Here is a 12,500-nt window from a genome sequence, read left to right as displayed (position 1 = left end):
GTATGTAGACAACTGTCTTAAGCAAAATAAGATTTCTCTATAGCTGCCTTATAGTGCTCCATATTTACAGCTTTACCTGCATGTAAACAGATACTTTAAGCAAAGAGAATTATTAACATTGGAATAAGCAGTTCAAAGGGTTGGTGTCTAAGCATCCGCAAATGTGTGCTTTGCTTCCTATTGATAACATCCCTCCCTTATCAGTTGCTGACCCCTGTGGAAATACAACAATAATCCACACAATTCTCTTAACACTACATTGACACAAACAAATAACATTCACACAATGAAACCTTTAGTAGCAAAAGTAAGAAAATGTGTTTTGAAATAGTCTTATTGAAGGATATTTATCGTACCTAAATGGGATCCTTAGCTCCGTAACTACTTAAGCTTTTCTTTGCTCCTTAAAGGTCTTTTTGTCTTGACAGTTTAAATGAGAATGCAGATACTTTGCCTAGGTGATGGTGAAGCTCTCCTTTTGTGTGCAGCTTGTATCCCAAAACTAAAGGCCTCTTTCTACATGGATTTAACAATGATTTATGTAAATGATCGATAATTTTCAAAACATTGTCATGTTTGCATTACAAAATTGTTATTTCCCCAAACAGATGGCTGTGCTAATCTTATTTTCAGGCTTCTCAAGTTAAATTAAGATTTTTAACATCTAAAATTAATGTTTGTTTGAGCACTTGTTTAAGCATGGCCTGCTCCACAGTTCAAAGTTCAATTTAGTTTGTTTGATAAGCATCAGTATGACTCGTCTTGTTTTATTGTAGTGTTTTTAAAAAACATCATTTATAGTTAAGTGTAATATTTTGGAAAATGTCAAACCACATCACCACACAAATGCTATCCTTGAATTTTTAATGCAAGAAAACAATACACCTTTAAAGGTTTATTTTAACCTAGTCAACATGTAGCATGCTCAGTCTCCAGTATATGCCATAGGTCAGGACTACAGAAGTCCATCATGGCAGCCACCATCTTGCTGGCCTTTAAAATTGATGACTGAAGTAAATTTTGTCACCATGAAGTGAATCATAATAGAAAGATGAAACATTCACCCTCTGTAATGGCAGGCAAAATAAGGATTAGTTATGGGACAGTACAATTCATTCTTCATGAATAATTGTACAGGTTGGGTATTCATAAAAACTCCTGTGTTAACCATTACTAGTGGCAGAATCTTAACTTGATGAATTCAAATTAGATTCATTTCAAAAAACATTTCTTAACTAGGCATGTTCTCGAGTAACAGTTAAGACGATGGAAGCATGATGATTTACTCGTACTCTCTGCTCCTCCATCTATAAATATAACACAATTTCATGTAACTTGCAGAAATTATTAGATGACACTGCACTTATGGGGTTTATTGATAAGGGGGATGAGACAGAGTATAGGAGTCAGGTGGAGAATTTAGTGGCAGATGATTCTTTCTCCATCAAGAAACAAAACATCAGCAAAATCAAGGAAGTGGTTATTGACTTTCGCTGCACAATAGATCCTCTTTGTATGGTCACTATTCATGGAATGTATATAGATTATATTAGATAGATTAGATTAGATAAAACTTTATTAATCCCATGGGGAAATTCAACTACATACAGCTGCAGAAACATAAAAAACAAAAATACAGACTCACAGGATAGATAATACAGCCAATCAATCAGTCAATCCATAAATTAATAAATTAGAAAAATAAATTTAACAAATACATTGGGTGGAAGCATTGAATTGCTTAACACTAGAATTACCAGAGCCTACGAAAAAAACTCGTAATTCCGTCCCACCTTAAATTGCTTCTTAAATCCCTTCACACCTCTCCGCCAGCGTCCTTTGTCTTCTAAATGTGCTGATAAAGAGAAGCTAGGAGCAGCCGGCTATTCCATCCCCCCACCAATTTAGAACGTGCACGAACTTCTCCCAGCTCATGCCTTGATTGAGTATCTGGGAGTGAAGTGGAGTTTTAGAGTGGAAATAATAGATCGTTATTTGGAACACACGCATTTCATGTCTGTTCCGTTTCTACAGTAATCTGTGTAAACCCATTGTTAAAACAGAAACGTTTTTTATATTCTAGTTGTAGATGACAAAATGTAGGCATAAACTATATAATGTATGAAGCCTGAAGTCCAAATAGCAAAGAAACATTTTCACAAGAATAACACAATTGCGCTTTTATTCAAAAATATAACTGCAGAAACAAAAGCCGCTTTAACATGCGACATTGACAGCCGTCTCTTATAACTGCCTCCGTGGTTCAATAGAATCAGTTCCCGCTTGGGAATCAAAAGCTCACAAGTTCGATCCTGCGCCACTCCGTTTTGAGAAGTAAACTGCTCTTAGTCTTACTATTTTAGAATAAAAGCATACATTTGATTTCAGTCTGTAACAGCCGGTGCAATTTATGATCCTTGTAAAGGTTAGCTTTTTTTTTTATTCACTTTTCATTCTCTCAGTCGCATTCAGAATCAATCCATACAACCCCATCTGACACGGCTGTTTTCACATAAAGACGCGCTATAGCTCTGCAGTGTACCACGATGCATACTAACGCCCCCCCAACCGGGTTCTGACACACAAACGCTGGCGAAGCTGCCTTCTTCGTATCTCACCGTCACTTGATTTTCTTTTTATTCAGTTTTATTGAGTGTTCCTGCCAGTCCCCACATGTTGCTGTATGCTGTTTCTTTTGTACTCCAGGACATGCAGAGGAAAGAATGGTAAAGAGCAGTAACCGCGCTATATGCAATAATCAGACACTCCCCATCTGCCCGTGTCGCTCAAACACAGGAACATATATTGGTGTAAAAGTATAACAAAAGTGCACTTTTATTCAAGTGCACTTTTTCCATCGCCTTTTCCTGTAAGAAGCAATGTACACACTTCTCTCTATGCTGTGGTTTCTATTACACACCTGAAAGAAAGAGACAATATATGTGAAAATATCATCGCACTAATGCAATATTATTTGAAAATGAACAGCGTCAGATCGGGTGAATTTATGCAGGAACTGGAAATTCTCTGATGCGGGACCTTCCCCCAGGGAAGAAAGTAGAGTGTCAGGTGCTCATTCAGTGTAATAGGAACCATAGCACAGAGAGTTGTGTGCACGGCAACAAGTACTGCGTGTCGTAAATGTAGGAAGGACGGTCCTTGGGTGTGTGGGAACTGTTAATATTTGAATGTGATGATTTTATATAGCACGGAATGAAAATCAGCACTTCTTAGCATTGCACCATGCAAGCTGTTGTATCAATCACCTACTGTAACTTGATTTCTTTTTTTTCTTCGGTTATACAGGTAGTCTTGAATAAAAGTGCACTTGTTTTGTTTGCGAAATGAAGTGTCTGCGTGCACTTTTCGTGGCATTACACGTGTATTTTTGAGCATGCCCGTTTGAGCATGCTCAAACACAGGAACATATGTTGATGTAAAAGTATAACAAAACAACGGGTAGATGGAGAGTGTCTGATGATTGCATATAGCGCCGAAGTTACTGCTCTTTACCATTCTCTCCTCTGCATGTCCTGGAGTACAAAAGAAACAGCATACAGCAACATGCAGAATAAAAAGAAAATCAAGTGACGGTGAGATACGAAGAAGGCAGCTTCGCCAGCGTCTGTGTTTCAGAACCCTTTGGGGGGGGGTGCGTTAGTATGCATCGTGGTACAACGCAGAGCTATAGCGCATCTGTATTATGTTTCTTTTGTACTCCAAGGCATGCACAGGAGTAAACAGCAGTAACTTCGGCGCTATATGCAATCATCACACACTCTCCATCTACCCGTTGTTTTGTTATACTTTTACATCAACATATGTTCCTGTGTTTGAGCATGCTCAAACGGGCATACTCAAAAAATACATGTGTAATGCCACGAAAAGTGCACGCACACACTTCATTTCGCAAACAAAACAAGTGCACTTTTATTCAAGACTACCTGTATAACCGAAGAAAAAAGAAAGCAAGTTACAGTAGGCGATTGATACGACAGCTTGCATGGTGCAATGCTAAGAAGTGCTGATTTTCATTCCGTGCTATATAAAAGCATCACATTCAAATATTAACAGTTCCCACAAACCCAAGGACCGTCCTTCCTACATTTATGACACGTGTACTTATTGCCGTGCACACAACTCTCTGTGCTATGGTTCCTATTACACTGAATGAGCACCTGACACTGTACTTTCTTCCCTGGGGAAAGGTCCCACATCAGAGAATTTCCAGTTCCTGCATAAATTCACACCCGATCGGACGCTGTTCGTTTTCAAATAATATTGCATTAGTGCAATGATATTTTCACATGTATTGTCTCTTTCTTTCAGGTGTGTAATAGAAACCACAGCATAGAGAGAAGTGTGTACATTGCTTCTTACAGGAAAAGGTGATGGAAAAAGTGCACTTGAATAAAAGTGCACTTTTGTTATACTTTTACACCAATATATGTTCCTGAATGAAAAGTGAATTAAAAAAAAAAGCTAACCTTTACAAGGATCATACATTGCACCGGCTGTTACAGACTGAAATCAAATGTATACTTTTATTCTAAAATAGTAAGACTAAGAGCAGTTTACTTCTCAAAACGGAGTAGTGCAGGATCGAACTCGCGACCTTTTTATTCCAAGGCGAAAACTGATCCCATTGCACCACGGAGGCAGTTATAATAAACTGCTGTCAATGTCGTATGTTATATTTTTGAATAAAAGCGCAATTGTTGTGTTATATTTGAACCTTTTATGAAAATGTTTCTTTGCTATTTGGACTTCAGGTTTCATACATTATATAGTTTATGCCTACATTTTGTCATCTACTACTAGAATATAAAAAACGTTTCTGTTTTAACAATGGGTTTACACAGATTACTGTAGAAACGGAACAGACATGAAATGCGTGTTTTCCAAATAACGATCTATTATTTCCACTCTAAAACTCCACTTCACTCCCAGATACTCAATCAAGGCATGAGCTGGGAGAAGTTCGTGCACGTTCTAAATTGGTGGGGGGATGGAATAGCCGGCTGCTCCTAGCTTCTTTTTATCAACACATTTAGAAGACAAAGCACGCTGGCGGAGAGGTGTGAAGGGATTTAAGAAGCAATTTAAGGTGGGACGGATTTATGAGTTTTTTCGTAGGCTCTGGTAATTCTAGTGTTATTGGCAGTGGGCTGAAAAGACCCCTAGAGGTCCTTCTTAGCACACCATGATAGAATGAGTCTGTGGCTAAAAGTGCTCCAAGAGAGAGCCTCAGGATGGTATCTAATTTTGCCAACATTGTTACCTTTACTAATAGTTTGCTCAAACATTGTACTTCTTTTGTGCTCCGGTTGTTTCCCTAGGAGACTGTAGTGTAGAACACCACACTAACTACTGTGGACTGATAGAACATTTCCAGCAGTCTGCTGTGGCACTTCTTGTACTGCACCACTGTATTGTCAGAGCAGTCCAGTTTGTTCTTTATGTGAACCCCCAGGTTTTTGTAGCTATGCACCACTTCTACGTCCTCCTCCTGAATAGTGACTGGTCTTGGAGGCTTCTTGGAACATTGGAAATCAACCACCAGTTCTTTTGTCTTGCTGATGTTGAGTTGCAGGTTCTTGTCCCTGCACCACAAATTTCCTGTACTCCAATTCATCTACATTATTAATGTAGCCTATGATGGATGGGTCATCTGAAAATTTCTGTTGATGGCAAGTGCTGATTGTGCTTGTCTCTGATACAGTGACTCAGTTCCTCAGTGTCCTTGCCCTGTCACTTACAAAGAATATCCCATTCAATTTTTTCAAAGGAAGCCTACAGAGCCTCCTCAGCCTCTGTTGTCCATTTCTACACAGTCTTGGAGATGGTAGCAACCTCTGGACAATGGGTTTCTATGTAGGTATAAGCTACACCAAAATGCTAAAAATTAGTGAGGGTGGAGGAAAGTGAAACATGTTTAAAGACCCCAGAAATTATGATGAAAGCAGCCGTATGGTTAGAAGAGAATTTACTTATTACATACTATACAGTGTCTGTTGTGATTGCCGTTTCTGCCAAGGAGGGGGCATGTAAACTGCCAGCACAATCAAATATGAAAACATTCTTGGCATGTAACAAGGTCATAAGACCACCACGAGCAGCTCAACATTAGACTCTCACACCTGTGCTGTAATTGTGATGTCTCTGGGGTAGCACTGTTTTTCATGTGTTTTTCCTTTCAAGTCTTGAAGGGTCCACATTAATGACAGGTTGGATTGGTCTCAAAATACAGAGGAACTAAATAAGAAACTCTTGTTTTCTTAAGAGACTCATCCGTCACATCATCTACAACTTTGGGATGGCCTGTCTGATCTACGCTGTAGTATGCTGGGCAGGTAACCACTTCAAGAGAGCTCCACAGAATCAAAAAACTAATTAAAACGGCAGGCTCAGTTATGGGATACATTCTAGAACACCTGGAGATAGCAGCAAAGGAGAGAATTAAAACAAAACTGAGTGCCATTATAAATAATTCTTTATGTCCTCTTTCTGACACACAAACACTAAGTAAATTTCAGGCAACAAATTAAGCAGTGTGTCAAGATTCGCTTCTTGGGCTCCTTTTTACCAACAACAATAAGTCTGCAAAATGTCTTAGTGTGACGGCCAAGTCAGTAGTTTTTCTTTTTCCTTCTTTTTATTCGTTATGATTGTTCCGATGAGTGTGTATATATTTATTTAAATAGCTTCTGTAAAAGCCAGATTTCACCCTGGGGACAAATAAATATCGGTCTGTCGATGTATTGTCCCCCACCAAAGACGTCTGTGGTCCAAGCAAGTGCTAGCAAGATCATCTGCAGAAATAATGATGTTAATATTGTAGTTCATATTGATTACACTCTTCAAAAGGTTAGTATAGCCAGCTAATACAGTGAGTTTTTCTTTTCCATTTGTGATGGTTAGGGAGAGGTGGTGAAAAAAGCTGTCAACCATTTCCCTTCAATTTCATGATATTACTTCTGCCTACACTGTACCGGTTACAAAGGCCGAACTATGAATGTGAAACTATGGATTTGAACAGATGTCACACTTAACACTACTCATTCTACAGACTTGAAACATTGTGATCACCACCAATTTCTTGAAATATTTCTGTGGGATGTGCTATGCTGATGATGAAGATATTAAATCAACTATTAAACATGTGCAAAACATTTTATTTGACTGATATAGAAATGCTTTATGTTACATGTACATAAGTGTTCATTTGAATTATGGTGAAATATGAAAAAAGTTTGCTTTTACTGGTGTTCTTATATTACATATTTTTCCCCCCTTTAGGATAGTGATCCCTTGCTGTCACAATCGCCATGGAAAAGTAAATTAGCAGGCTCTGATGGAGAAACCTTAGGTGGATTTCCTGTAAAATTTCTTGTGCAAGTAGTAAGTTTATTTTGCATTTAGCTCATTATTCATGAAATTAAATGTCTTGAGTTTAATTCACATGATAATATTTTGATGTATTTCTGTATTTATTCCTTTTGTCTTAAAGACAAGATTGTCCAAAATACTCATGATCAAGAAAGAACACATTAAGCAGTTAAAAGAAATGAATACCGAAGCAGAAAAACTGGTAAGAACCATTATTCTGTTTCCAGACTTTGACACTGTAGTAACTCTTGTTAACTTACCTATAACTGCATGGTATTGGGGGTTTTACCTGAAAAAATAATCTGTTCAAATGTATTGTTCATAGAGAGAGATTTGGTTTGTCAGCAAAGTTTCCACAGAGGTCCAATAATAGTCCATTTAAAAATGCAATAAACAAGAACTCTACCATAAAAAATAGCTTTGTACAAATAATGTAATTTAGTCAATATAATACTTAAAATTTCATATCCTATTTAATATAGGCATAAAGTCTTTATTGTCATATGTAAAGAATATAATTCATTCTTGCATGTGCTAAACATTAAGCAAGTCACCACTCTCCAGTGCCATTATAAGTACATACAGTGTAACAATTTATCACCCTGTTAGACATTTTACAATTTGATTTATCCTGTTTTGTTCCTAATAATAAGATTTACAAACCAAGCCAGAAGAAAACAAGTTAAAACAGACTTAATACTAGGGTTATTTAAAAAAAACAAATGCTAGGCTTCAAGCTAAAATGAAAAATGACTCCACTTCCTTTAACATAGCCTTTGTACTTTTTTTGAAGACACTTTTTCAGTGTTTTGGATTAAAGACATAGTTGAACTGTGATTGTCACAAAATACTTATAACTTTCAACAATATCTTTTGACTGGGCTTTGGTGGTTTCCTGAAGCAAAATATTTGATTCTTAAATAATAAATTATTTGTTCTTTAGTTATTGTAACATTAAATTGCAGAAAATATTCAGCACAGCTTTTAACAAATTAGTGTTTCCGCCTCAAAGCTCCAGCTGTCAGTGTTCACATGCTTGGATTGATGCATTGATCTTTCTCTGAGTGTTCCATTTTTCTTCCCAAATCTCAAACATTTTTCCTAGGTTAATGTATGAAAAACTGCTCGTTTTACTAGTCGGCATTTATTATTAAATCTTATACCCATCACCATTCAAGCATCTGACCAAAAACAGTCAAATTTAATAATTTTCTTGTATTTTAAAAATATTGTATTTCACCTGGGTTTGGACCGGAGTGGGCTATGTTCTTCAGGTGTCCGAGGGCTGCCTGTGGGTGTGGGATTACCTAGGAAGCTGCCTGTAAAGCCAGCCCCCTGAGCAATGGAGGTAGGTGCAGACACAGTAGTGATCACTGGATACCTCTGACTCTAAACTGGACAGGTTAAATTTACCTTTTATTACATGCAAGATATGTATAATAACTTTTTGTTCAATGCTTTTTCGTTTGTCGCGTCTGCGCTGGTCACTACATCTAGACACTGCGACACACCACCACTAGCACTCGCTGGGTTTTCACGCTGTGTGTATGGATTTTTTTTTTTTCTCAGTACGCATCAATGCAGATGCAATGCCATGTATCTGGTGTGGTGAAGTTTGAAGAAAGGCTGGTTGGGTGGGTGCCAAAATGATGAAATCAGAGCAGAATATGATGCTACAGGTCATTAAAAAAACAAGATAGATGGGCAAAAATATATGAAATGCATCTGTTCATCACGGGTATAGGTCATCCACTAAAGAGAATATCCTACTCGCCCTTTCACTTTGAATCAATGGGTCTGACTCCACCTTCTCCCTTTCCCCCCCAAAAAAACAGTTTTGGAGTTGGAGACGGTGGCACTGACCAGAAAGCAGGAAACAGAGCTGGTGGTGGCAGAGTTAAAGATGCTGAGATTTGCATTGGGTGTGACAAGGGTGGGCAGGATTAGAAATGAGTACATTAGGGGGGCGACTCAGGTTGGATGGTTGGGAGACAAAGTCAGAGAAGCGAGATTGCATTGGTTTGGGCATGTGCAGAGGAGAGATGCAGGGTATATTGGGGAATGGATGTTAAAGATAGAGCTGCCAGGCAAGAAGAAAAGAGGAAGGCCTAAGAGAAGGTTTATTGATGTGGTGAGAGAGTATATGCAGGTGATGGGTGTGACAGAGTAAGACGTAGAGGGCATGAAGATATAGAACAAGATGATCCGGTGTGGCAACCCCTAATGGGAGAAGCTGGAAGAAGACGTTACTTGTTTCTTTAAAAATTAGTCTATGTAACGCAGAGTGATTTTTTTTTTTTTATGCATTACTCCTTAGAGGTTAGTTTATCTATACTAATAAAAGGAAAAGCACTCACTCACTCACTCATCACTAATTCTCCAACTTCCTGTGTAGTTAGAATGCTGACATTTGGCAGACTCATTTCTTACAGCTTACTTACAAAAGTTGGGCAGGTTTCATTTTGAAATTCTGCGCATAATGGTCATAACTGGAACCTATTTTTCTCCATATACTGTAATGGACTGATGGCCGTGGGGGGCGGAGTTGCGTGTGACATCATCACGCCTCCCACGTAATCACGTGAACTGACTATGACCGCAGTACGTAGAAAAGAAGGAAGAGCCCCCAAAAAGCGCCGAATACTTTAATCGCAGGATACAAGTTTAATGAGAAGACACAAGGTATAAACGAGACTTTGGATCACTTTGTAACGGAGTTAAAATTGCTGTAGCGAGAAACTTTTAAGTGCCGGGTCTTAGCTAACATTAAATAACGCCGTGGGCATCGAGAAAGCAAGACCTCTAAAGAGCGCGGAGAGTTTTGCTCACATGAACGTGTCTGCAAAAAGTGGCGTTTCCTGCACTGCAAAAATACTACAAAAGTCGGGCAGCCGGCGCGGGCTTGCGTAGCTGTGCCGGCCTTTGGGCTGACTGCGCTTCTGCCTTAAGTGAAAGTAAACACTTCTAATTTTTTTCCCCCTTCCCATGAGCTATAGCCCAGACAACTGTAAACACGGGATCCCATTTCTAGACCGCGGCAAACTAATATTAAGGCGCTTCGCACTTTCTTTTACATGTATACGATTATGAAGTCGTCCGGTCGGATTTTGAAGACACGCACAGGAGTGCCATCCCGGACAGTCTACACGAGACCCACCGCGACGCTTATATCGTCAGCGAAGTCCTCTCTCTACACTATATTAAAGAAAAAAGCAAGTTTCCTTTCTTTACACCTTTTTTCCTTTTATTCCCCAACCAAAGCCTTTCTCTCTTAACACTGCAGAGGACACAAAAATGATTCTTTTAATTGCTGGTAATGCCGGTAAGGCACATGTCTCTCCAGTCTACACGAGACCCACCACGACGCTCATATCGTCAGTGAAGACCTCTCTCTACACTATATAAAAGAAAAAGGCAACTTTCCTTTCTTTACACCTTTTTCCTTTTATCCCAAACCAAAGCCTTTCTCTCTTAACACTGCAGAGGACACAAAAATGATTTTCTTTAATTGCTGGTAATGCCAGTAAGGCACATTACCAGAGGCAGAAATTTGGACATTCACATAGAAAATGTAATTTCTATACCACAGCCGTTGTGTAGCGCCTTTCAAAAGGAATCTACTACCGAGAGATCATCCATATACATTTTAGCTGCTGTTAGTACTACTTACCTGTTGTGTTACACCGTCTTTAAAATGTAGTTTACCCGAAACCACTCCAATAGTGCTCAATGTAGCTTTACTTCTTAAAACGTAAATGTTTTACTGTTTAATAACTTATAGACTACATTTTATTATTTTCCCTTGCACTCAGTGACCAAAGCTATACACACACACACGTATAGACATATACATATATATACATATACATATACATACATATACGTATACATACATACATACATACATATATATATATATATATATATATATATATATATATATATATATATATATATATATATATATATATATATATATATATATATATATATATATATATATATATACTAATAAAAGGCAAAGCCCTCACTGACTCATCACTAATTCTCCAACTTCCCGTGTAGGTAGAAGGCTGAAATTTGGCAGGCTTATTCCTTACAGCTTACTTACAAAAGTTGGGCAGGTTTCATTTGAAATTCTACGCATAAGGGTCATAACTGGAAGCTATTTTTCCCCATATAATGTAATGGAGTCTTGAGTTGGAGATGGCCGGCGGAGTTTAGTGTGACATCATCACGCCTCCTACGTAAGCACGTACAGAACAAGGAAGAACTCCAGCGATGAGCACAAAGCCATTTCACAATTGAGAAGGCAGAAAAACATTATGAAGCAAATGATGCATATGCGGAAACAAAGCGCGGCGTGAACCGTAAGTTTATATTAAATTAAGTTCATAGACAGGCTGCCACTAGCGTTTGTAATTTAGTGCCTGCCCATATAAGGCCGTCCATCAGCGGCAATCCAATACAAACACTGCCGGTAAATATTCACGTGTGAAGGACTGTGCTTATGCAGAGGAAGATGAGATGGTCAGGGTGGTGTTTGGCACAAACTCATTGAAACTCGAGAGAAAGTTTTAAGTGCGGGTCTTAGCTGACATTACGAGATGGCACCAGTACAGCTGGGAACCTCGATGCAAGAACACCAAGCGGCTCCGTGAACTGGCGCAGTGCACAGACAAAAGCAACAGTTCCAAAGAGTGCTGAACAAAAACCGAATTACACAATTGAGAAGGCAGCAAAAAAATATGAAGCGTCTTATACATAGAATCATATTCATAAGTGCAGCTACTGCGGAAACAAAGCACACGGTGGAAAAAGTGAATGTCCTGCTAAAGGAAGACAGTGTAAAAAAACCCGTGCATGCAGTTTGTCACATCACAGATAAAAGGAAGGCGAGCTGTTTATTGATGCAGTAAGGAACTAATCGATGAATGAAACCTCTTATCTTTACAGCGATTGACAAACACGGAATGTAACTTGAACACATCCTACAAATACGAGCCTGATTGAAAGAAATAATGATAATCAAATCCTTGATGACAGCAACATTCAATAACACTCACAAAACAATTACTGTATATTGACAATCATGTTACGTTATTTTTAAA

At 38.4% G+C, this 12,500-nt stretch overlaps 1 protein-coding gene across 2 annotated transcripts in view; it reads left to right on the top strand.

Moving 5' to 3' along the window:
* lin9 (lin-9 DREAM MuvB core complex component) overlaps window positions 1–12,500 on the top strand; it is a 268,691-nt gene that overhangs the window by 226,827 nt on the left and 29,364 nt on the right. For both annotated transcript variants that reach the window (XM_039748225.1, XM_039748226.1), the window contains exons 10-11: window positions 7,300–7,401; window positions 7,511–7,591. In XM_039748225.1, coding sequence (XP_039604159.1) covers window positions 7,300–7,401; window positions 7,511–7,591 — 183 coding nt within the window. The remainder of the gene's footprint in view (window positions 1–7,299; window positions 7,402–7,510; window positions 7,592–12,500) is intronic.

The sequence above is a fragment of the Polypterus senegalus genome, chromosome 3, assembly GCF_016835505.1.
Source record: "Polypterus senegalus isolate Bchr_013 chromosome 3, ASM1683550v1, whole genome shotgun sequence".
Classification (NCBI taxonomy): Eukaryota; Metazoa; Chordata; class Cladistia; order Polypteriformes; family Polypteridae; genus Polypterus; species Polypterus senegalus.
The sequence above is the reverse complement of the archived record's forward strand: the minus strand, read 5'-3'. Positions and strand labels throughout refer to the sequence as shown.